Consider the following 25,888-nt stretch of genomic DNA (forward strand, 5'->3'; position numbering starts at 1 on the left):
AAGCTTCAGAGGACCTACCTAGAGAGAGCCATTGAAGTGTTTATTGATCAGCAGAGTGCAAGAAATAGAGAATGACGTTTTAAAAGTTTGGAGTTAAAAACTAAAAAGGATGCATTTAGCATCTCTGAGGCTCCTTGAATAAAATGGCTGATTTCAGTTCTGAGCAGCAAATGTACAAAGTAAACCTGGAACATTTTGTGCCAGGAAGTAAGAAACTACTCAAAAACTGATGGAGATGTGTTAGAAGGATACAGGAGCTGGCATGAAATTGCATTCTGGCCATATTTGGAACAACTTGAGCACAAAAAAAACTAAGTGAATATAATTGATAATATACTGAATTTGTAAAAACCGTAACAGTTAAGAAGAATACTCAGAAAAGGAAAGAAGGGGGAGAGGGAAGTGCTTCTTCACAAAAAGAATGCCAGCTGATGCATATCTGAGGGATCATAGAACTAGAAAAACCATTTTGCAACCTGCAATGTATTTTTATTAAGCAAGGATCATCAATGGATAACAAAATCACCTGGTGAAGAGTTGTTGGGAAAGAGGATATTTACATGGTGGGAGAGTATTGTCCCACAGATTACTTATTAATTAAAAATGGAACATGTAGGAGTTCCCGATGTGGTGCAATGGGATTGGCAGTGTCTCTGGACTGCTAGGATGCAGGTTCAATCCCTGGCCTGGCAAAACAGGTTAGGATCCTGTGTTGCTGCAGCTACAGTGTAGGTCACAGCTGCGGTTCAGATCTGATCCCTGACCTAGGAACTCCATATGGTGCTGGGCAGCCATAAACAAAAACAAACAAACAAAAAATGGAAAATGTACCCTTGCAATGATGAGGTCTGAGAGATGCCATCTTAACTAAGTGATCAAATGTATCATCACTAAGACTGGAACAATGGCTGTTAGGTGCTTTTGAGATGATGCAATGTGAAGTACACAATATTACCCTTGGAGTAGTTTTGCCAAAAGTCTTCATCTTGAATCTGTCATGCCCTTAGACCTAAATTCCAGTTTATAGGAAATACAGGGAATAGAGGAACAAGTTAAATGACACTAGAAGGAAACGATCAGACAAATCTAGAGTGTGGACATTGTGAAAGAAAACTGCGGGATTTGGGATTCTTCAAAATATCAGTGACGTGAACAAATAAACAAAGGTGGGGAAACTGATCTAGAGTAAGAGAATTAAGAGTCTAAAGAGACATAACTTTGCAAAGTGCAATCTTTGCCACATCTAGTTAGGAAAAATAAAACAGCTATAAAAAACATTTTGGGGACAATTAGGGAAGTTTAAGTATCAAATGGACCAGAGATAAAATTAAGGAATTTTAATTTTTTCCCTTTTTTTTTTACAGTTTTATTGAAGTATAGTTAGTTTACAAGGCTGTGATAATTTCTGCTGTACAGCAAAGTGACCCAGTCATACATATATACACATGTCCATTCTCTCTCTGATTCTTTTCCCACATAGATTATCACAAAATACTGGGTAGAGATCTCTGTGCTATACAGCAGGTCCCTGTTGGCCAACTGTTCCATATACCTCAGTGTGCATTTGCCAGGAAATTTTTTAAAATGAGGTGATCATGTTGTGGTTTTGTAGGAGAATCTCTTTATTCTTTTTCTTTCTTTCTTTTTTTTTTTTTTTTTTTTTTTGTCTTTTTGCCTTTTCTAGGACCACTTCCGCAGCATGTGGAGGTTCCCAAGCTAGGGGTCTAATTGGAGTTGTAGCCGCCAGCCTACACCAGAGCCACAACAATGCGGGATCCTTAACCCACTGAGCAAGGCCAGGGATCGAACCCGAAACCTCATGGTTCTTAGTCGGATTCGTTAACCACTGCACCACGAAGGGAACTCTGAGAAGCTCCTTATTCTTAGGAAAGATATGCTGAAAGTTAGAGCTGAAGTATAATGTCTATAACTTACTGTTAAATGGTTCATCCAAAAAAAAAAAAAAATTTGCCCCTCTGTGGGTGTGCGCACTCATGCGTGCATAGAGAGACAGAGGCTGAGAAAGAAAAAGCAGATACGGCAAATGTTATCCATTGTGGAATCTAAATGGACACTATATGAATGGCTTATTGTGCTATTCTTTCGACATTTCTGTCAAGCTTTAAAAATAGAGAACTAAATTTCTGAGGAAATATTTGGAAGTTAAAAAAAAAAGCTTACATCTGGAAAAACAGAAGCTCTTTCATTCCTAATCAATCCTGTTATTATAATAGTGACACATCTATGTCTTCTCAGCCCCACCCCCCAAAAATGAATAGCAGGGGCCATGACTGACTTGACTTAGGACCTAGTGAAACTGACAATGTGACAGGAAGATAAAGAAGACATTTTCCCCAAGTGACTCCCTTTTTCTTAGGCAGGGGAAGTCACTGAGGGAAAACATCTCACCAAGTTTAGCTCAGAACACTTAAAAATCTTTTTTCAAAGCAGACAAAGATTTACTCCAAGGTCCATGAGCAGAACCTAGAAATATTGGCTAGACAGTCAGATGGGAATGGAAAACAATGAAAAAGGAAGAGAGGGCCCCTAACAATGGCAACGTCCCAGCCTTGAGAACGCTAATTCTGCTTTTTACCTGGTAAAGCAGACAAAGGGTGATTTCCTTACATACCATCTGGTGTCAAAATCTGAGGTTCTAGAATTGACCACAGCCTGCTGGGTTGTTATGAAAATGGGTCAAGGTAAGAGGATAGAACATATTTTTTTTTGTTGGCTTGATTTATAACGTTCACACTTTTAACATATGCAGGGTAAGCCTCCATTTGTACTCTTGACGGAGCCCACAAAGGTTGGGATGGGCCTGAGCAGTTGCACACACTGATCAGGAATTAAGGAGGGACTTGACTTCTGGCCATCCACATCTGGGGGGTTCATTGCACAGAAGCAATGCTGTGGAGTGGAGATAGTGCCACCGAAGGTGTCAAAAGTCACAAGAGAAGAGAGCCATGGTCTAAACCTGGAGGCATGCCCATCTTTTTAAGCACCAGGTGAAGGAGCCAGCCAAAGCGCCTGCAGAGAAACTCCCAGAGAGGTAGGAGAAATACTTGCACAGCAATATTCCAGAAGCCAAGCAAGAAGAGCATTTCAAGAGGAATGGTCAGTAATATGGACAATGTACATAAAGTGATCAATCTGGCCTGTAGTGAGCACCCAGTCACCAGCGGCTGTGAATGTCATCACGATGGTAGAAGTGATGGTATAATGACGATGTCACTGGTCCTTTGTGTTCCTTTTCTATGCTTCAAACACCTTTTCCTCTTTCTCCACCTTAACCCAAATTCCTATTGATCACATTTTCTAGGAAATCTTCCCCTTGTCCCTTAGGTTGTCCTCTTCCGTATTCCCAGGATCATTCTTATCACAGCTTATACTTCTCACAGCACATTTATAGTACATAATAGATTGCTGGTATTTATTGAATGAGTGGTCATGGTTTTTAGGGTGACCAGCCACCGTGGTTTGCTTGAGACTGTCTGCTTTTAGCACTTTGAGTCCTGTGTCTCAGGATACCCCTCAGCCCTAGGCAAACCTGTATGGTTAGTCACCCTCAACTGACATCTTAATTTTTGTTTTCTTTTTATAGCTGTACCTGCAGCATATGAAAGTTCCTGGGCTAGGGGTCAAATCAGAGCTGCAGCTGCTGGCCTACGCCACAGTCACACAGGTCCCAGCCACATTTGCGATCTATATGGCAGCTTGCGGCAACGTTGGATCCTTAACCCTCTGAGTGGGGCCAGGGATCAAACCCATATCCTCATGGACTCTATGTTGGGTTCTTAACCTGCTGAGCCACAACAGAAACTGACAGCTCAATTTTTTTGAATGAATGAATGGCAGTGTCAATATCAAAGGTAATGACACTCAGGAGTTCCCGGCATGGCACAGCAGAAACAACCCGACTAGGAGCCAAGAGGTTGCGGGTTCCATCCCTGGCCTTGCTCAGTGTGTTTAGGATCCAGCGTTGCCATGAGCTGTGGTGTAGGTGGCAGACACGGCTCGGATCTGGCATTGCTGTGGCTCTGGCGTAGGCTGGCAGCTACAGCTCTGATTGGACCCCTAGCCTGGGAACCTACATATACTGTGGGTGTAGCCCTAAAAAGGCAAAAGACAAAAAAAAAAAAAAATCCAAAGACAATGACATTCAAGTTGTTCTGTGTGTATATGAGCAAAATCCCATTCACTAAGTCTGAAGGATTCAGTGCTTTCCCTATACACTTCACTCCTCATCAAACTGAACATGCTATTGGCAAGACATGACCTAGTTGGATTCCTGTCTCAGGTCTGGTTTGCCCCATGCATGGTTCTAGAAGGGGACATCTTCACTTCCTCAACCAGGGCTCCTTCTCTGAACTACAGAATAAGAAAATCATCTGAGTACTATTTTCTCAGTTCTCTCCAGGTGGGTATATGACAAGTACCATTCTAGCTGCAAAGGAGAGAAGTTGATACATTACAGTTCGTGTCTTAGGGCATTTAGGGCTTAATTCTTTCACCTGTCAGAATCAGATAGGACCTACAATCAAGAATCGCACTGTGATTGTCCCCTGCCCTTGTTCAGAGCACCACTGGCTGGAGGAGAGAAGCTTTGGGAAGGGAATGTCAAAAGATGGGGTTTGTGGTACCTCTATTCTGCAACTTAAGGAACTGAGGCCTGGAGAGGAAGTATATTCTCATTTTCCCAGGAAGGACAAAGGTAGAAAGCTGTAAGATCTCACCAGTCAGGAGGGGAAAATAGATAACCAGGCACCTCCTAGGCCTTGACACGAGTGGTGGTCACCAACTTTGCTTCTTAGCTTGGCAGTTGTCAAAGTCAGGCTGCACCGTATGTCATCTAGTGGAAGACAAATGCTCTATAAATAAATTGATTTGGAACAGTCCCAACTACACAAAAACCACAATGGCTTTAAATGTAAGTCTTGACTTTTTTTTTTTTTTTTTCTCATTTTCTTTCTCGTGTTGGAGAGATGGGCAAAGAAGGTTCTGCAACACAAGCCTTACTGAAATTCAACCTAAGAAACCAGGAAGAACTTTTCTGTACTCTCTTTAACAGACATATTTCATCACCAGGAAGTACTTTTCTGTATTCTCTCTCACAGACATATTTCTCCACCAAGAGTTTTTTTAAAAGCTCCTCGATTCAGTGCATATGTCTCTAAGCGTGCACCTGTATATTATGCTCAAGCTTGTTATACGTTATGCCTCAATCCTTTTAAAAATTCATTTTCTAGAAGAGGTGATTATTCATTTTGTCATTCAATTTCCCATCATTAAAATTTTCATATGTAAAAGCACTGCATACTGATGGAATACCAGGTAAAAAGAGTATTTTTAGTGAATAACCTGAGGGGAAACATTGTTGATGGCTCTTCCATCTGAGGAAGACTCAGAAAAGTTTTTGAGGAAAATCTTAGAAAGACCTAGGAGCTGCCAGAATGCAGAGTAATGGAATGGTGGCCTTAGGACTCTGTTTTCAGCCCAGTTCTGAAGCAGAAGTACCACTTTTAAGTAACATTTTCAATGGTACAGTGTATTTCATTTGTGGGGTGAGTTAATTAAAGCCACCCTCTTCTCCTGCAGAATCATTACATCACAACATTAGCAATAGAAGCACAGGGTCCTGAGTTTTTACTGAGCAGGGAAGGCCACAGGGTTGCCAATACTAATTGAGAGCACTTACTTTGCGTCTGCTTTGCCTGAGTGAAGGAAGGAGACTCCATCTCTGGCCTAGTAAAGGAAATACTTTAGATGGCCTGAGAAAATGTCTACGTTGTTTGAAGCAGGTTAAACTCCACTGATGCTTTCCAAGTGGTATAAGTAGGCAGCTTTAGAGGGTATCTTGTTCTTGCTGGGCAGGAAGGTGTGCTGGAGGGAACCTTCTCAGCAGGCAAGATTTCACCTTAGGCTTGCTGAAAATGCTGTTCACTAGGCTTCAAGCGTCCCCAGTGCCTGGAAAATTCTAAAGCCTTCATGTGGCCCCGGGAGGCTTCTTTCTTGACAGTGGTTCTGCCAAGCTTCTTGAGGAACTGCAGTTTGAGCATGAAGTCCTAGCTCCTTTTTAACTTCCCAGCACCCTCTCCTGAGGTTAGCTGTACGTGGTAAAGCCTAACCACTGACAGCTCATCCATTTTGCCATTCAACTGCATGCCTCTAATTGCCTCTAAACTTGCTTCGCTCTTCCTCCCTGCCTTTTCACTTTTTTCCTAGCCCATTATAATGTCAGACTCATTTTAGGAGTTCTTTGGGAAACTTGGAACCTTTGTGATGAGCTAAGGTCCTCTCTTCTGTGCCTTCTATGTCCCCCTCTAAGGTATCAATTACATTCTATTCAAATGAGATTACACAGTAGGTGTTCACCATTCACTTGTTAAATATTTCAGGTTATGAACATCCTTGCTTATTTTGGGTGGGACCAAAGAATTATCGTTTTTAAAGTGGGGGGAAATACATGAAACAAGAATGACAGAATACTATTCACTGGCAAAGCTGAGTGATGGGTACTTGGGGGTTTGTTATACTTGTGTCTCTACTTTTATATCTAAAGTTTTCCAAATAAAAAAGTTTAGGAAGTTCCCTTGTAGCACATTGAGTTAAGGACCCGGCTTTGCTGCAGCCGAGTGAAGGCCGAAATTTTGGCGCAGGTTTGATCCTTGGCCTGAGAACTTCTGCGTGCCAAGGGTGCAGCCAAAAAAAAAAAAAAGTTTCAGCAAAAAGACAAAAAAAAAAAAAAAAAAAATGGAGTTCCCGTCGTGGTGCAGTGGTTAACGAATCCGACTAGGAACCATGAGGTTGCGGGTTCGGTCCCTGCCCTTGCTCAGTGGGTTAACGATCCAGCGTTGCCGTGAGCTGTGGTGTAGGTTGCAGACGTGGCTCAGATCCTGCGTTGCTGTGGCTCTGGCGTAGGCTGGTGGCTGCAGCTCCGATTTGACCCCTAGCCTGGGAACCTCCATATGCCGTGGAAGCGGCCCCAAAAATAGCAAAAAAAACCCCACAAAACAAAACAAAGTTTCAAAAATTAAAAATTTCATGTGTCATGAAATGAACATAAAATTTACTAGCTTAACCATTTTTTTTTTTTTTTTTTTTATCATGCCAGGGGCATACAGAAGCTCAGGGGCAGGGGATCAGACCCTTGTCACAGCCGTGACCCATGCTGTGACAGTGCCAGATTCTTAACCTGCTGAGTCCTCAGGGAACTCCCAGTCTCAACCATTTTAAAGTGTAGAGTTCAGTGGTAGAGTATATTCATAGTATTGTGCAACCATCGCCACCATCCATCCCCACAACTCTTTTCATCTTGTCAAACCAAAGCTCTTATCTATGTCCATGAAACAATAATTCCCCATTCCCCCTTTCCACAGCCCCTGACAACCATTCTTTCTGTTTCTGTGATTTTGACTATTCTAAGTACCTCATATAAATGGCATCATATGGTATTTTTCTTTTTTGTGACTTACTTCACTTAATATCCTCAAGGTTCATCCATGTTATGGTATATTGCAGAATTTTTCTGGCTGAATAATATTCCATTGCTGTAGCCACAGATGTTACCACACTTTGCTTATCCTTTCATCCAGTGATGGACATTTGGGTTGCTTCCACATTTTAGCTATCGTGAATAATGCTATGAAACATGGGTGTACCAATAGCTCTTCAAGATTCTGCTTTCCGTTTTTTTGGGTATATATACCAAGAAGTAGAGTTGCTGGATCATATGGTAATTCTATTTTTAACTTTTTAAGGAACTGCCATATCCTTTTCCACAGTGGCTGTACCATTTTACATTCCCACCAACAGTGCAAAAGGGTGCCAATTCCAAAGAGCTAACTTTTATGTGGATTTAAAAATGCTCACTTAAATGAGAGGTTAGAGACTCAAAAGGGCAAATTCACTATGAAATTCACCAAGACCATATATATTATGGCTTTATTACAATTAAACCAACCCTGTGCCAGGTTCTTTAACATTTTATCTGAACGCTAATCTGTATATGATTCTAATTCTTACAGTAATCTTTCAAGTAGGTATTATAACCTCTATTTTATAAATGAAGCTAAAGATTAAATGACCCATCCAAGGTTATACCTCTAAGTGGCTAAAACAATACTCATAACGAAGGTCTCACTCCAAGTCAGAACCCTATTATTCCACAATATCAAGGGGTTATTGAGAGTGACTAGTTTCACAGAATCTCGGATGCTGTTGTTTCTGAGTGACTTTTTTTTTTTTTTTTCTGGTAAATTACCCCTGATACTGAAGGAAAGTATACACGGAAGATTCTTTCAGATTAATCAGCTGAGCAGCTGCGTTCGGCCTTACCCACATTTTCATGGGTTTGACACGGAATGTGGCCTCCATGAGGCCCAAATACAAGGCTGAGGAGGTGGGCGCGGGGTACGGGTTTCCCTGGGTCTTGTAGCTTCATTCTTTATTGGCTTAGGGTGTTTTCGTAGACCCCTACACAAGGGGCGGGAATGTGTGTGACTGCGGCGGGGAAGGATGGGCGGAGGAGGAAGACTATCCAGCCAAGCGCAAGGGAGACGACTCCGCCGCCTGGCGCAGTTGCCAGGACAGCGCGGCCTGAGCAGCAACGGCAGCAGCCACACCGCGTCCCGGCGGCGGCAGCGAGCCCTAGTGACGCATTGCAGGTACGAACCAGCCAATCAGAGACCGGTTCAACGACCATCGGGGTGCAGGTCGCCACCACTATGCTCTTCCGCGCCGCAAAGTAGTGCCCTTAGGCTCGACTCCACCAGCCCTTCAACGGCTCGCGAGGGAATGAAACCCATTTACGTCATCTGTTCGCCCCTTCCCTTTATCTCCTGAATCCTCGACCACATAACTGTGGATAAAGTGGTCTCGAGAGAAGTTGGAGGGGAGGGGGTTGGCCGGGACTCGTTTGTGATGTTCCGTTATCTGGTGTGCGGCGGAGGGATTTGGCGGAGGGAGGTGTTTATGAGGCGCTGGGGGCGGAGGAGGAGAATTAGTCCGAGTGGAGCGAGCGAGCTGAGTGGTTGTGTGGTCGCGTCCCGGAGACCGGTAGCGCTTGCAGCATGGTGAGTGCGTCGCTAATCTGCCGGCGCTCGACCTGTGGGGGAAGAGGCCGAAGCGAATTGACGAAAGCAGGGGAACTCGCTTCCTAACACTCTCCAGGGATGGTCTTCTCCAGGGGGATGGCGCGCTAGAGGCTGGGGGCGCCGGCGGCGGTTGTGTCGCAGGTGCTACCCCACCCCCATTTTCTTCAGGGAGGTGTCCCCTGGTGTGCTGGGGTCCAGGCCTACTGCCCCCGGGGCCGCGGAACTCCTCAGGGGCTGGCCTGGACGAGGATGGAGCCGGGGCTGGGGGCAGCCCGGCACCCAGGGGGAGGCGAGAGCGGGAGGGTGGGGGTTGCGGGAACACAGAAGCCTTGAGTCGGGCATCGTGAAAGGTCAGCCCGGGGCCGGATTCAAAAGCCCAACGGACGGTTGCTGCGGGCGCCAGGAAGCGTCTTTGTCCGCTTGCGGCCGCCATGCGCCGAGGGGGCGGGCGGGAGCGCGCGAGGCCCGGGGCGAGCGCCCGCGCCGACGTTAGCCCGCGGCCCCCGCGTGCCGGGCCGGGAGGGGCGGGGGGCGAGCGAGCGGGCGGGCGGGCCGTGTGGGCCGAGCCCGCGCGGCGCGGGGAGCGGCCGGGGGCGGGGCTGCGGGCGCGGGGCTGGAGCCGCAAGCCACCGCCCGCTCGCCCGCCCGGCTCGGCTCAGCTCGCGCCCCAGCTGCTGCGCTGGCACCTGCAGGGCTGCGGAGGTCCGGGCTGCCCGCGGTGCTGCGGGGCAGGCGGGTCGGGCAGGAGTGGGGGAGGGAGAGCTTGGCGGTTTCCCTCTCCCGCTGGCAGCGCGAAGGAAGCTTGTTGAATCTTGATCTTCCTACTCCATCTGGGCCCTGGGGCCTAATTCCACCCCCCGACCTGGACACTTAAAAAAAAAAATTTTTTTTTAAGCGGTGCTGTCGTTGAAGAAACGGCTTTATTTCTGAAGTCAGGCGCAGCTTTGCACTGCGTATCTTGTTAGAGAAAGCCGGAGACTCCAGCCAAGGTCTATAAGACGTTTCCCAGTCACCTACCTAAAGCCAGCCCCGGGGTGACTGCTGTTCGGTTGTGAACGTCTGGTCTTATCCTTCTGTGACAATTGGAAGGGTGCCTTTGAGAAGGGTCCCCGTCCTCTTCTGGAGTACTCACGTGCACGCCGAAGTGTTACCGCACACGGTATTGCCCCGCTCTAACCTTCATGAAAGTAACTTGTATTTTCGTAGAGAAAGTGCCATATCATCTTAACGTTCGGTTTAATTCATTTGTACAGTAATGGCTGTGAAAGACTGTCGTGATAGAAGAGTATTATTGGGGGGTAGGGAATTTTTAAGAAGCATTTTCTTGTCACTGGTCTTGCCTGGCTTTTTTTTTTTTTTTTTTTTTTTTTTTTTTTAAGTGAAGGCTGTAATTTGCAATACTTATTTTGTGGTTCCTTCTGCCAAGTGGTTACAGGCGATGGGTGTGTCCAGAAGGCAAGGTGACATCTTAAACAGGAGTTGGGAATCTTTGCCAACTGAAACCCAGGCTGTATATGGGTGTGGGGAGAGGAATTCACATTTGTTTGACGTACTCGTTCCATCTTGATATCTTAAATTATTTTATTCTAACTTTGAATATGCTGGTTGAGTTTATCTTTTAGGTGAAACAGGGTGTACACTATAGGCATGTATAAGATTCTAAATTGAGTAATTAAAATTTCTTAAATGAAAATGAAGGTTTCTCAAGAGCTTAAATGGGTTTTCTTGGCGAGGCATAGAATTTGTATCTGCCCTTTCGTGGACTTTTGCCAATGGTAAGCTTTTGTAGTTAATGTTTGCATCATTGATGTTTTTTTGGGGGGGGTTAGTTAAATTGATAGTCATTGTTAACAAATTTGAAAATTGTTTTCAGGTAACTTCATAATTAGAAGATCTGACAGTTTAAAATTAAGACTTCATTAGGTCAGAGATGTGGAAGTGGAATAAGTTTGTATCACATGGCTCTTGGGTACACATCCTGAGTTGCTACATGCTCACTGAAAGGGGAATTATTTTAAGAAGATAGGAAATTTTGTCACTTGAGTCTAGATAAATAATCATTCCATGGAAAAACAGTAAGATTTGTTTCACCTAGACTGAGGAAATTCACTATGGCTCTATTAAAATTCAGAAAGTTCTAGATTTAGCCAGGATGACCAAATTAGCCCTTTAGTAAAGCCTTGATTTTTATTAACTAATTTCTTCTAGTGGTTTCTGTAAGTGCTGTTCTATCAGAATAAAAGGTATGTTTTCACTGTACTGAAATAATTTAGAAACTTTTTCATATAAGTAAAACAAATAACCTTGATATCTGAAATTGTACAGTTTTTACTTATGAAGCTTTTGCTGTATCTAAGTAGCACTTGGAGTAAACAGGAATGAAGGAAGTTTGTTCCATTTCAAACCTATGGACTCATACATCTATTTGGATAAGAACTTTGAATTATTTTTATACCAGCTTTCTCTAGATAAGCTCCCAGGGTCTCCATACCTACTTTTGAGTGCCATTTGGGAAATGATTAATAGGTATATAATTCCCTGGAGGTAACACGTGTAGTCTAGATTAGTAGGCTCCCTGTTTTTCTCAGTGTTTACAGATCACCTGTCGTTCTCCAGAATGCAGATTCTAGGCCAGTAGTTTGAGGTGGAACCTGAGAGTATACTGATGCCTGCAAGCTTTCTCTAGAGTTGACAAGAGCGGTAGGAAGAATTGTATCAATATTTGTAGGAATAAAGGAGTAAGAACTGTCATCTCTCTAGTGAATTATTACTGAGAAAAACACACGTTAATGAGCTTGAGTTTTCCCAAAAGTATAATTCTTCTAGTTCTTCTGTTAAAAAAATGCCGCTCTCCATAGACAGAATTAAGAACCAGATTTATTTGCATGTCATTGGAAAAGGCTTACAGATTAGAGTGTTAGGGAGCTTTATTCTTGCTTTTTAGGAGGCTTTAATCTGAATGTTGTTGGTTAAGGTTATTTTGAACCTTGATCTCTGGTTTAGAAGTAAATACAAAAAAGTTTTGTAAGTTTCCTGAAACACTGTAAACACAATTTGGTACTTTCAGGCTATGTGAACACCTTAGTTTCCTGTTCATGTCTTGAAGCTTGTTTGTGATCTCTACTGAGATTACAGTTGCCTGACAATAGCCTGACAGTAGGATGGGATGGTGTGGGGCCATTAAAACTTTGTATAATTTCTTCCTAAGCCCATCTCAACTTTCATAAAAATGAGTCTTCCCAAAATGCCCCCCGCCCCAGCTTGTTGAGAGAAAAAAACCCCACTGTTTCATAGCAATCATTCCTTTGGCTTTCACACATTTGGCTTAATATATTTAGTCCTAAATGGATGTCTCCTGCCACATCTCCCTAGGCTTGCACCTTGTTTCTTCAGTTCTTGGAAATAGATTTTCTCATCTTAAAGTTAACATGGAATGTGATGGGTTTACACAGGGCTTGATGATGCCTTGATGCCTTTGTGGAAGTTGAACTAGTCAGGTTGGTGTTTAACATTACATTGTAGAATCTTTGGTTAATTTATATAAGATAGTTATCACTGAGTTCTTTGGACTGGCCCTTTACATAGCTTCTCACTTGCTCTGCGCAGTAACCCTGCAAGGTATAAGTTAGTATTGTGTCTTACAAATGAAGTTAACTATGAGAGGTTGAGTAACATGTCCAAGGTCACACAGTTACTAAGTAGCAGAGCTGGGATACTATCCCAGCAATGATTCAAAGCACCATACTTTTTTCTTCTACCATGCTATGTTGCCTTTCTTTCAGAAAAGATAAAAGTCCTGCAGAATGGAATTAGACTAAAATTGTCTATAACCTCTAACGAGGAAAAACTAACTCAGTGGAGTTACTGGGTTTAAATCTTATTCCTGGAGAAAACAATCTATAACTGTATATTTTTTTTTTAACTAAATTCTTCCTGAAGGATTGGGATTTGTAAGGATAAAAGTAGATAATTTTATAAACTTCTGTATTTGAGCTTAATTATCATTTCTTCAATTTTAAGTTACTAGGCCATTGGCTTTTTTCTTTTTTAAAAAAATAGTAGTGAGTTGAGTTTGCAGCAAGGTCAGATCAAAATTGTTGGTCAGGGAAAGAAACTTATGTTTTCTGGGTTTCTTCTTAAATGTTCACATGCTGTCCCCTAGAGAAAATCTAATGCTATTCTGTATAAAGGTGCTACCCTTTCCAGGGGTGTGTTCATTTAAAATGAAGGAAACCAGGCAGTATTTGTTTTTCTTTTTTCTTTTTATACCAAGTGTGCTATTGGATCCATTATAGCACACTTGAGTTAATGTGGGCAGGAATATTAGATAGGCTGTTTTTTGTTAGTGCCTCTGGGTGTATGTATGTACCAGAAAGCAGTGAAATGACCAAGGATGAAGGCCAGGTGAAGAACAAGGAGCTTTGTTATTTGCATTTTTTAAAGTAAACCAAGTAATTTTCCTCTGTCACAAACCTTATGCTCACTTAGGGATTTCAAATGTCAAGAGAAAATGAATAGCTGGACTTAACATTTTGTAAATAATGTACTTCAAATATTCAGAATCCTGCATGATAGGTGAAGAGTAAAACCTGGTAACTTTCATGTTGCCCTAGTCAGGACTGCTTGGATTTTTATCTTTTTTTGATAGACGGGAATTTTTTTTTTTTTTTTTAAATAGATGCTTAGTAATTTTGGGGGGTTGTTTTTGTTTGGTTTTTTTGAGGTTTGGAAGATCACATTCACGTACAAGCGAAGTATTTAACCATTTATAGGGGAGTTTTAAATGTAGTCCTTGTTTGTTTGTTATTTTTAATTTTGATTTTTGATTCAGTGACAGTTTCTAGTAACAATGACTTGTATATCTATCTGAGGAGGTGAGCATAAGTTTGGATATCCTAACTTTGAAGAAGGAAATAATGTTTCTGTTGGATCTGTCCTTTAAAAGAATACCAATTAAACTTTCTAGTATGCCAGGTTTGCTTTCTAAAGTATTTTTATATCTTAAACTTTGCCGCAGGATCGCTTAGCTTTGAAGATAAGCCAGATGTATGTGTTTCTACCCACATATGTTTATTGCTGTTACTAAGGAATGTTGAACTAAATGAAGTTAATGGGACAAGGTGAACCTTGTTTCTGTAACTGCTAAACTACCTACGCTCAACCCACTTACCTGTCTTATCTCTTTGATCTGTTTGTAGGCTGACCAACTGACTGAAGAGCAGATTGCAGGTGAGAAATAATTTTGCTAGATAATACCCATTGAATTTTATTGTAAATTGAATAGCCATTCTCAAAATAAGATTACGTGTATGGCATGAATTGACTTCGATCTTGAGTAGTAGGTGGTAACAGATGGGTGTAATGTAATACAGTAATTGAACCTAACCTGCTTTGGCAAGTGAGAAGGTAAACTTGTCTGTGAAAGATGTATGGGGCTAACTGTAATTAAAGACATGTTTTTAGGTTATGTGGGTATACTTTTGAGCCTGGTAGAGGTGGTCATTGTTTTGTTTTTCCTGATTTCTGGTCAGTTTTTAACACTGCAACTCCAAATCAGTCTGCATAAGAAAAGTGGGCCAAATGGTAACTAATAGGTAATTTGAAATGTAAAATCAGAAAAGGAATATTGAATTTATCCTGGATTATAAGTATTTCAACCTTAGAATTGCATAAATGGTCAGTCACAGAATAACCATTTATTTAGTGAAAAACTTAGATCCAAAAGTTAGCATTCTATTTTACAGATGTAGTAATTTGAATTTTATCTTAAAAAACAATGATGGTTGTTGAAATGAGTTTAAATCTTTTATCCTTTGGTTTGCCATGGAAGCAGTGAAATTGTTAAATAAAACCTGATGTCCTCTTGTCATTATGCCATGTAATTAGTACTTTTGATTTTATTCTAATACTTTGAGAACATACAGCTCTTTTAAAAAGTACTTTGTGTCTGTTAAATACAAGAGGAACAATCTTCAATAGTTAACATCAAAATGTTGGGGAACTCGCTAAGTGGTGTTCCTTTTTTGCCTTTTAGGGCTGGTCCTGTGGCATAGGGAAGTTCCCCAGGGTAGGCATTGAATCGGAGCTGCAGCTACTGAGCTACACCACAGCAACGCCAGATGCGAGCTCGTCTGCAACCTACACCACAGCTCAAGCCAACGCCGGATCCTTTAACACACTGAGCAGGACCAGGGTTCTAACCCATGTCCTCATGGATACTAGTTGGGTTCATTGACCTCTGAGCCACAACGGGAACTTATTTTTTGAGGTTTTTTGTTTTGTTTTTTAGTTGCAATGTTGAAATGCTTTTCAAACTCCTTTCCTTGATTTTGACTGGAGACTTACTAACAAAAACATCAAGCAATTTTCACTGCCACTTTTCCTAGTAGGGAAGGACTTTCAAGTGCCCAAAAACATTAAAGCCTTTTTTTTTTTTTTTTTTTTTTAATGTTAGAGAAAACTGAGAAACGCAGATGGGACTTGGCTATATCGCCCTTTTAAATTAAACCCCTGAAGTTCCCTGGTGGCTCAGCAGGTTAAGGATCCAGTGTTGTCACTACTGTGACTCTGGTTGCTGCTGTGGCGTGGATTTGATCCCTGGTGCAGGAACTTCTTCATGTCATGGGCACAGCCAAAAATAAAGCAAGCTCCGCTCCTCATACATATACAAATTGGAGGAGCCAGAGAAATACGCTAGTCTTCTTAAATGTTCATTACAATTAATATTTGATAGAACTAAATAAGGTAAAAAACTATTAGCATTAAGGAGTATACTTAAGCAGGTTTTATTTTTAGTTCTTGCTGTGTGTGTTTGACTTGAACTGTGGATTTGCTTTTCAGGGTTGGTAAATTTGCATGTACTAGATGTGTTTGAAGTAGTTAAGCAAAGATTTGGAAATAATTCGTTCAGTTATACTATTTTAAAATGTATCAATGACATGTAAGTTATTCTGGAGTAGTTTTTAATATAATGTCTCCTTGAGAAACTGGCTTGACCTGTTATTTGCAGTGTTAAATTCTTAGCTGCTTTAACACACCTGCCTTCATTGCCTTTGATTTCTTGGTATTCCCAATCAGGTAGTTCCATATGGCACAGCATGTTCATTTTAGGTTAGAAGATATATTACTCAAGAGGCTTATCACATAGTTGATGCTCATTACTCCTCTCCCAAATACACATACAGCTCTTTTAAAAAGTACTTTGTGTCTGTTAAATACAAGAGGAACAATCTTCAATAGTTGATAGCATTTTTGTTCAAGAATACTTGTAGTTCATGGGAACCTTGTCTATAAGTTCTGTCTTTTCATTGGTTTCTGTAGTACAATTAAATTTCTAGTGGGAGGGGTAGAAAAATCTATTCTACAATCTCTGCCAATTCTCCCTTTTCCTGGACTTTTAAAGCTGTTCCTTGGACCCCAGGGTTTTAGTGAACTTTTAATTTTTAAGGTAGAGGAGCCAAAGCTTTTATGCTCCTAAAATAAAAACCCTGTAACGTCAGAGACCTTAACTCTTGTACTCCATTACCTCCCACACAATTAGGACTGAATAAATATTTCTTGAATAGATAAATTTTCAAGAGGTATGCTACACAGATATGTTCTAGAACAGTACCTACTCAGAATAGAGTTCCTAAAAATTGATTTTGCCTCTTTCCAAAGTTCCTTCTTTTTAAATTTGGTATATTTCAGTGTCCACCTTTGGGCTGAAGGCAAGAAATTTTTTTAATTTGGAAAATCGTTAATTGCTGGTAACCAGTAACATTTTAGTCTTAGACCTGCGTTCTTTAAAAAAAAAAAAAGTTAGTAAGCTTCATACATATAATGCAAGGCTGAGTATACTAAGGTACTTTTTAGCTAGCTTTATCTTCATATGATAATCATTACTATTTCAAATTTGAAGTTTCACTAACAAATTGGTCTAGAAAAAAAGTATGCTGTTTAGGTGAAGTTACCAGAATCGTTTACGTTGCCCTGGTCTTAAAGAGCAATCTAGGATAGTCCAGCATAACATCACTAGCAAGTTAATTTTGTCGATGACTTTGCCAGGATGTCATTAGTTGTTGGTGTTGTAATTGTTTCATGATAGCCTGTTGTAATGAAATTATACATTTATGTGATAAATAGGAATCCTGGGGTTGCTAGTAGTGAACAAATAAATACAAGTAATAGTATGAGTCCTGAAAGTTTCAACTTGGGCATAACTAGAATGGATTTGGAGAGGTTCCATCAATTATGTTGACGATATCTGGTGACATTTGGGACCTGTTTCATACTTTTGATTCTTGGGTTTATATTTCAAGTCATTCACAGGGATTTGTGTTCAGAACAATACACTTCTGTACATGAAGATTAAATTAGCTCTGAAGCACAGGTGGTGAGTTGTAAAGGCAGGTGAATTTAAATTGTACTTCTGAGTTTAATTCAGGGAGTTTCCATTTGTTCCTTTTTGTATCCATAAACAGTAGTTGAGGCATAGAAGGTTTTCTACTTTTCACTAATTCCAGCAAACATTTTAAGAGATTAGATTTTTAAACCTCTTGAAATTTAGAACACATATATAAACTTGTAGCATGAATTAAACAATTTGTCTTTAATTCATTTAGTAAAATGATTATAGCTAGTTACCCTGGGAATTTTTGCACACAATTGTGTTAAGTGATACCTGTAGCCAAGTTATAGTAGAAGATGTGATGTAAATAAATACTTTAATATTTTTGGAGGCTAAGTTATTAGGTGATAGATGCTAATGTGTTCAAACCCTTATAGTTTGTATATTCCTAGACAGTATATACATCCCCCTTTTTTTTTTTTTAAGCCTGAGTACAATAGAAATGTTTTCATCAAATTCTGCTATTTGTAGTTCTTAACTGATTTATTTTTGTTACTGGGTTGATTTAGGTACTGTATGTTTTCATAAGATCAGTTAGTAGTTTGGCACTAAGTTTCTGTAGTAGGCAAGTTCGTCTGAAAACAAGTAATATTTAAATGGAACTATGCTACTTCCTATGTGTGGCTTTGGTCTAAAGCTAAGCAATTAAAAGAATTGAAGCAGAAGAAAGTAATGTAATAATCCAAAAAGGTAATAGGACCCAGATATTTTGGGTAATTTTAAATAACCCATTTGAAGGCTATTGTGATAGTGCAGATGAAAAATGATGGGGCAGTGAACCAAAAATGCTGGATGTAGAGATGAAAAAAGAATGAGGCAGAATTTAAATAAGAGTTCAACGGGACTTGTTGACAGGATTCAAGAGGGAAGATTTAAGGTGGCTTTTGCTTGCATTCATTCCTAGGGTTTCTAGGGAGTATAGATAGAATTCATTTTCATTAGGTTTTGTTGCTTGAGGTCAGCCAGGGGAGATGTCCTGTAGCAAGTCAGAAATAAAGGTATTATGTTGAGAGAGATAAGTGGAGTTAAAGTAGGAAAGTCTTTGTTATAAGTGCGCATACATGAAGTGGCCAAGGAGAGAAAAAAGCATAACATGTTGGTCGCATCAACATGTGGGAGACAAATAGGAGCTAGAGCCTTTGGCAGTGGTAGAAGTGCTGTTTCGAAAACCAAGAGAGGGTCAAGAGTTTTTCAGTGTATTTTTGGATGCTCCAGAAAAAATGAGATCATCTTTTTCTTTTTTTTTTTTTTTTCCTTCTTTTGTCTTTTTAGGGCCACACCCACGGCATATGGAGGTTTCCAGGCTAGGGGTCTAATTGTAGCTGTAGCTGCCGGCCTACGCCACAGCCACAGCAACGCAGGACCCGAGCCTCGTATGTGACCAACACCACAGCTCATGGCAACCCCGGATCCTCAACCCACTGAGCGAGGCCAGGGATGGAACCTGCAACCCCATGGTTCCTAGTCGGATTCCTTTCCACTGTGCCACGACGGGAACTCCACAATCATCTTTTTCTTGACATTTATTAAGTACTTAACCTGCCAGGCATAGTTTTAAGTGCTTTATTGATACTAATTCCTAAATTTAGGAAGTTGGTGCAATTATCCTCTCTTAACTAAAATGAGGAAGCTGAGGCAGAAAATTTGCCCAAGTTTATATTACTAGTAAATAGCAGAGGTGGATGAACATTTTTAGCCCAGGAAGTTGAGTTCCAAAGTCTGCTTTTATTTAGTTTCTATGCTTCATGCTTATGTATTTGCTTGCTGATAAGGTCTAATATCTTTACTAGCTTTGTTATTAATGTATATATATGCCTTTGCACTACCAAGTTAAATCTCTGCTTTAGTTTCCATATTCTGGACTGTTGCTCCAGTAGCTTTCTATATAATCTAGTGGTGAATTAAAAGCAACATAATTTCATAAGACGATCTTTAAGATCTTAGGCAGTTATGTATTTTACTCCATTACAAGCTTGGGATTTTATATTCTGAAGAAAGGCCTAAATTATCTTTTGTTTTCAATGATACAGCACTTAGTTAAAACTAGCCATTTATGAGTTCCCTTCATGGCGGAGTGCAAAAGAATCTGACTAGCAGTATCCATGAGGATGCGGTTTCGATCCCTGGCATTGCTCAGTGGGTGGGGGATCCGGCATTGCTGTGAGTTGTGGTGTAGGCCTGCAGCTGTGTCTCCAGTTCATCGCCTAGCCTGGAACTTCTTATGCATGGGTGTGGCCCTAAAAAGAAAAACAAAACAAAACCGGGCCATTCATATCTTGGTTATCCCATGGTTAACATCATTATATATTATTTGGTGATACTGCCTCCTATCTTCCAGAAAAGGAAACTGGCTTATTACATGTTATTCTGAAGTTTAAAGGTTTTTTGTTTGTTTGTTTGTTTGTTTTTAAGTAGGTAATCAAATAGACTTAATTTCAATTTTGAGGATTACTACAAATAGTATAGTTGCCATATAGAAATATGTTTTTGATACCAGTAATCTGAGTGTAGGTTAGATCTGTATTTTGTTTTTTTGTTTTTTTGGGTTTTTTTGGCCACAGCTATGGCCTGTGGAAGGTCCTTGGCCAGGGATTGAACCTCTGCTGCACTTGAAACCTGCATTATCTATGCCACAGCTGCAGCAACCCCAGACCCTTAACCCACTGTGCCACACGGGAACTTGTAGGTCTGTAATTTTGAATTGAGTTGAGCAGAGCAGCTTCAGCAGAAAATAGAAGCCCAGGTGTTTAGGGCTTTGATTTTTTTTTTTTTTTTTTTGGCTTCTTCAACAATAATTTGACTTTTATCTGATCTAAATTTTGGAGTTCCCTGTAAGATTTAAGGTGAAGAAAGCTCCCTGGTAGATCAATATGAGCATTATAATTAAAGGTATTTGAAATTAACAGAGTTTTCCCATCAAATCCTTCAGGAATCAAAATCCCATTTTGTGTGTGTGTGTATCTTTTCTTTGAGAGTTGATTTAATACATTTCATTTAGGGGGTTACTTTTTTTTTTTTTTTTTTGTCTTTTTGCCTTTTTGTCTGTTGTTGTTGCTATTTCTTGGGCCGCTCCCACGGCATATGGAGATTCCCAGGCTAGGGGTCGAAATCGGAGCTGTAGCCACCAGCCTACGCCAGAGCCACAGCAGGATCTGAGCCGCGTCTGCAACCTACACCACAGCTCACGGCAACGCCGGATCATTAACCCACTGAGCAAGGGCAGGGACCGAACCCGCAACCTCATGGTTCCTAGTTGGATTCGTTAACCACTGCGCCATGACTCCAAGGGGAACTCCAAGGGGGTTACCTTTTTATTGTTAACCTGTACATTTGAATTGTGGTCTCTCTTTGAAACAGAGTTCAAAGAAGCTTTTTCACTATTTGACAAGGATGGTGATGGAACTATAACAACAAAGGAATTGGGAACTGTAATGAGGTCTCTTGGGCAGAATCCCACAGAAGCAGAGTTACAGGACATGATTAATGAAGTAGATGCTGATGGTAGGTCTTTTTAATTTTAGGGTTTGAGAAGGGGGAGTTGAAGAAGTGGCATTTAAGTTCTGTTGTAATGTTTCAACTAAACTGTTTCAGGTAACGGCACAATTGACTTCCCAGAATTTCTGACAATGATGGCAAGAAAAATGAAAGATACAGACAGTGAAGAAGAAATTAGAGAAGCATTCCGTGTGTTTGATAAGGTAATTATTCAAAGACAGGATCTGTTAAATTTTAATTTGAGGATGAAAAGCTATCAAGACCTAAGAATTCAGTATAAATGGAGCTTTCGTAGTTAACACATTGCATTATAATTTTGTGGCAAAGAGATGTCACTTGACTTTGAAACTAAGAAATTGTGATTTCAATATATGGTATCCTGCTTGACTCTCAGTGACATTTAATTTATAGGTCATTACTTGTAGATTCTCTTCGTTTGTATAGGTTTCTGTATTTTGCTCCCTAATGTGGAGTTTAATAAACTTTTATTCCAACTTATTATATTACACCTATAGTTTTGCTTAGACATTTTGCTGAACATTTCTGTAGGATGGCAATGGCTATATTAGTGCAGCAGAGCTTCGCCATGTGATGACAAACCTTGGAGAGAAGTTAACAGATGAAGAGGTTGATGAAATGATCAGGGAAGCAGATATTGATGGTGATGGTCAAGTAAACTATGAAGGTAAGTGTTTTACTCTCACGGCCTTATTTTATGCTTTGACTTAAATGTAGAGGTGTTTGTACAATGTCTGATAGGTCAGAATTAAGAGAAATGAAGATGCTAAAACAGTTATTGAGGTCCTTATGGCACAGCAAGTTAAGGATCTGGTGTTGCTACTGCAAAAGTTCAGGTCACTACTGTGTTGTAGGTTCTTTCCTGGCCTGGGAACTTTCACATGTCTTGAGCGTGGCCCAAAAAAATCTCCAAAAACCAGTTATTGATAATTTACTAACCTTTGGCTATTCAGAGTACTGTCTGCAGATTAGGCACCATCACTGTCACCTGAGCAATTTTTAGAGCTATTTACTGTAAAGTCCTACCCCTTTACCTACAATCTACATTTTAACAAGATTCCTAGGTAATTTCACATGCACATTAAAGTTTCAAGATCCTAATTAAGATGACTTCATTTCTTTATTTGGATTCTCCTTTCCCTCCTTTAGTTGGCTCCAAGTCTGAAATTGTTTACACCTACTTCAGTTCAAAAGTATCATATGTGGTTAGTTCCTGTTGTGGCTCAGCAGGTCGTGAATCTAACTAGTGTCCATGAGGATGCGGGTTCAATCCCTGGCCTTGCTCACTGTGGCGTTGCCGTGAGCCATGGTATAGGTCACAGATGCGCTCAGATCTGGTATGGCTGTGGTATAGGCTGGCAGCTGCAGTTCCAATTCCACCCCTAGCCTGGGAACTTCCATGTGCCTTGGGTGCGACCCTGAAAAGACAAAAAAAAAGTGTCATAATGGTACTTAAGTAGGAGCAAGAATGGTTTTTATTTATAATAGCTCATCTAAAGCATTGATTTGGTTTGTTCATTAATAAAAATTGGTTTATGAAGATCTAGCCATGGCAATAAATTAGCTGTCTGCTGTACTTGGTAATTTTGGGGAAAGAGGAATGGAGACTGCTCAGTGATTGAATAGATTGGTTTTGTCAGACTTTTGCCATTGACTCAACATTTTGTGTACTTCTTCTTTTTCAGAGTTTGTACAAATGATGACAGCAAAGTGAAGACGTTGTACAGAATGTGTTAAATTTCTTGTACAAAATTGTTTATTTGCCTTTTCTTTGTTTGTAACTTATCTGTAAAAGGTTTCCCCTACTGTCAAAAAAAAAAAAATATGCATGTATAGTAATTAGGACTTCATTCCTCCATGTTTTCTTCCCTTATCTTACTGTCATTGTCCTGAAACCTTATTTTAGAAAATTGATCAAGTAACATGTTGCATGTGGCTTACTCTGGATATATCTAAGCCCTTCTGCACATCTAAACTTAGATGGAGTTGGTCAAATGAGGGAACATCTGGGTTATGCCTTTTTTTTTTTTAAGTAGTTTTCTTTAGGAACTGTCAGCATGTTGTTGTTAAAGTGTGGAGTTGTAACTCTGCGTGGACTATGGACAGTCAACAATATGTACTTAAAAGTTGCACTATTGCAAAACGGGTGTTTTATCCAGGTACTCGTACACTATTTTTTTGTACTGCTGGTCCTGTACCAGAAACATTTTCTTTTATTGTTACTTGCTTTTTAAACTTTGTTTTAGCCACTTAAAGAAAATCTGCTTATGGCACAATTTGCCTCAAATCCATTCCAAGTTGTATATTTGTTTTCCAATAAAAAAATTACAATTTACCCAACTGTTGCTCTGAATCTGAGTCATTTAATTGTTGAGGTGGAATAATTTTAACATTCAAATGTAGAGGTGGTTTCTACTTGGTATAATTTAGCCAAGTGCTTTTTTTGACTATCTAAAATTGTGTTTAAATTTCAGCATCCATTTATTCATACTGACTTTAGTCATGAGGTGACTTAAAAACAAAAATGTGTTTAAAACAAAAATCCAAATTTGGGGAAGGGTCATTATGTTTTACCTCTACATGCTAATGTTTCACTGTACATTATGTTTTACCTCTACATGCTAATGTTTCACTGTACCTTTTAATTGTACTACCAAAAAGAGGTTGCCGTTGTGCCTGCTTATCTGCAGCATGTTTTACAAAAAGGTGTCTTTAGTAGTGGATTGACAGTAACTAAACACTTGTTTTAGTTTTTGCTTGCTTCTGAACCATTGCTTTCTCAGTAATTGAAGCTACTCAAAAGGTGGTTATCAGGGTTTGTTTGTTTGTTTTTTCTAACTACCTTTTTAATACTTAATGAAAGATTCCATAGCAAACCAGAGCCAAGATTAAAACATTTAAGTATAATTGTTCCTTGATTATTATAGCTTTACAAGATTTTTAATTTCCCAAGAGGCAGTCTGTTTGGCCCATCTTTGACTATTTTAATACCACTGTTAATTAGTTCTGTTGGAAAACTGGATGGTCAGTGAAGGAAGAGTTAAGTAAGATGGGACAAGGGCAGTTACAGAAATCAATTGTATTAATATAATATTAATATTACATATTGATCAATCAAATAGGAAGACCTTCAGAGTTTAGTCAAAAGGAAGGCCAAAATAGGTATTTGGTGGGAGGAAATTGATGTGTTGGCACAGTAATGCCCAGAATATTAAACATGGGCTCTCAAGTTTTATTGCAGTGTTATTCAGATCACTGTTGTGCATAACCTTGAAAAAGTCGATTATTACCTGAGCCTCAGTTACTTTACTTGTAAAATGGGTATAACTTAGCCAGCTGGTTTCTAATTTGGTTTTTATATAATAATGTTAGGTAAAGCATTTAGCATAGTTTTACATAATCTTATTTCAAAACTTTCCAGATTTATTTTTAGGATCACAGTAATACTTCTTCTCAATACTTTAGCATGTCTGCTCTACAATAAATCTAACCAAGACAATCAGTTGCAGTTAAAAATGATCCTAGAATATGTACTTTTTACCTAGAGTATTCTTAGGGCTGCACCCAAGGCATGTGGAGGTTCCCAGGTTAAGGGTTGAATGGGAGCCATAGCCGCAGGCCTACACCACAGCAATGCGGGATCCTTCAACCCACGGAGTGAGGCCAAGGATTGAACCTGCATCCTCATGGATACTAGTTGGGTTCTAAACCCGCTGAGCCACAACAGGAACTCCTTTAATCTAGAATTCTTATTAAAGATCTGATGCATAGCAAAAGCACCATTCATTGGTCTCTACTTAATGTAGTCTTGTATTCACAAGACTCTCTCACTTTTAAAAACTGCCTGTTATATATCTGAAAATCTTAAACTCTTCTCAGTGATGTGCAAAACAATGTTGTCTTAAAGGGACCTTTTTGTTTATTCTACATACTTAGTCTTACTGGTAAAGTCCTTGAAATGGATGACCCATGCTGTTTCTATTTTTGAGACACAAAACTGTCTTCTCATCTAGGTGTTCCCTTATATTTCATACCTTGTATGGGTTTCTGGACTTCACTGTACCTTTCATCATATTCATTTAGTCTCTAGGGTACCAGTCCCTAGTCTGCTGAGCCAGTTTTACAGGCTCAGCCAAAATGAGAAAATGAAATTAAGCATAGTGATGGACTGGCTTAATCACTTGTGAAAGTTCTGTTTTTTTACTTCTTGCTCTTAACTATTTCAGTTCTTGATTTCAAACCTGGTGCCTGGCTCCCCGCCCCATTTTCTTTTTCCCTTTTTTTAAAGGCTACATTAAATGAATTTAGAATCCCCGTATTTTAGGAGAAATTTAGTGGAATACTCCTGTCTCTTGTTACTCAAAAACACCCACAGAATCATCTGAGAGCTTATTAGAAATGTGAATGTTAAGTAGTTACCTTTGTGGCTTAACGGGTTAAGAACCTACCTATCTAGGATCTATGAGGATTCAGTTTTGACTCCTGGCCTCTCACTGAATTAAGGATCCAGCATTGCTCAGAGCTGTAGATCAGAATGGCTCAGATCCTGCGTGGCTGTGGCTGTGTGATAGGCAGCTGTTGCTCCAATTCAACCCCCAGCCTAGAAACTTCCATATGCACAGGTGTGGCCCTAAAGAGAAAAAAAAAAAGAAAAAAAAAAAGATGTCAAATGTTAGGCTCTGTCCTAGAATCTCAATCAGAATATGTTTTAACTTCTCCAGCTATTTTGCATGCGTATTAATTTTTGAAAAGCACTGCTATAGTCCATCCTCTGGTTTTATTTCTGAAAGGAAACAAATGTTTTAATTCTTGTGTTCAAAGGGCTCAGAATTAGGACAAAAACCTGTGCTTTAGATATGTTTAAAATTGGGGGATACAAAAAAATGTGAAG

At 40.1% G+C, this 25,888-nt stretch overlaps 1 protein-coding gene and 1 long non-coding RNA gene across 6 annotated transcripts in view; one reads left to right on the forward strand and one right to left on the reverse strand.

The window, feature by feature from the left end:
- The window catches only part of CALM2 (calmodulin 2), an 81,580-nt gene extending 58,243 nt beyond the window's left edge, over nucleotides 1-23,337 (forward strand). The window contains exons 1-6 of one of the 5 annotated variants that reach the window (XM_085019362.1): nucleotides 8,577-8,666; nucleotides 14,294-14,324; nucleotides 20,842-20,985; nucleotides 21,076-21,182; nucleotides 21,529-21,664; nucleotides 22,683-23,337. In XM_085019362.1, coding sequence (XP_084875488.1) covers nucleotides 20,916-20,985; nucleotides 21,076-21,182; nucleotides 21,529-21,664; nucleotides 22,683-22,711 — 342 coding nt within the window. In that variant the 5' untranslated portion in view covers nucleotides 8,577-8,666; nucleotides 14,294-14,324; nucleotides 20,842-20,915 and the 3' untranslated portion in view covers nucleotides 22,712-23,337. Of the gene's footprint in view, nucleotides 1-8,576; nucleotides 8,667-8,998; nucleotides 9,237-9,711; nucleotides 10,255-14,293; nucleotides 14,325-20,841; nucleotides 20,986-21,075; nucleotides 21,183-21,528; nucleotides 21,665-22,682 lie in introns of those variants that run through there. The other 4 variants (XM_085019364.1, XM_003125163.5, XM_085019366.1 and 1 more) reach the window with 4 other exon arrangements.
- LOC146404826 (uncharacterized) lies at nucleotides 22,979-25,658 on the reverse strand. Its single transcript, XR_014842000.1, has 2 exons — nucleotides 23,610-25,658; nucleotides 22,979-23,571 (listed from the first exon to the last, which is right to left on the reverse strand). It is a non-coding gene; the product is annotated as an uncharacterized LOC146404826 (long non-coding RNA).
- Nucleotides 25,659-25,888: the final 230 nt, after the last annotated feature.

This window comes from Sus scrofa, chromosome 3 (assembly GCF_054392235.1).
Source record: "Sus scrofa isolate SSC_HxYL_T2T_F1_AM1 chromosome 3, Sscrofa_HxYL_maternal_Yorkshire_Landrace_v2.0, whole genome shotgun sequence".
In the NCBI taxonomy this organism is placed as follows: domain Eukaryota; kingdom Metazoa; phylum Chordata; class Mammalia; order Artiodactyla; family Suidae; genus Sus; species Sus scrofa.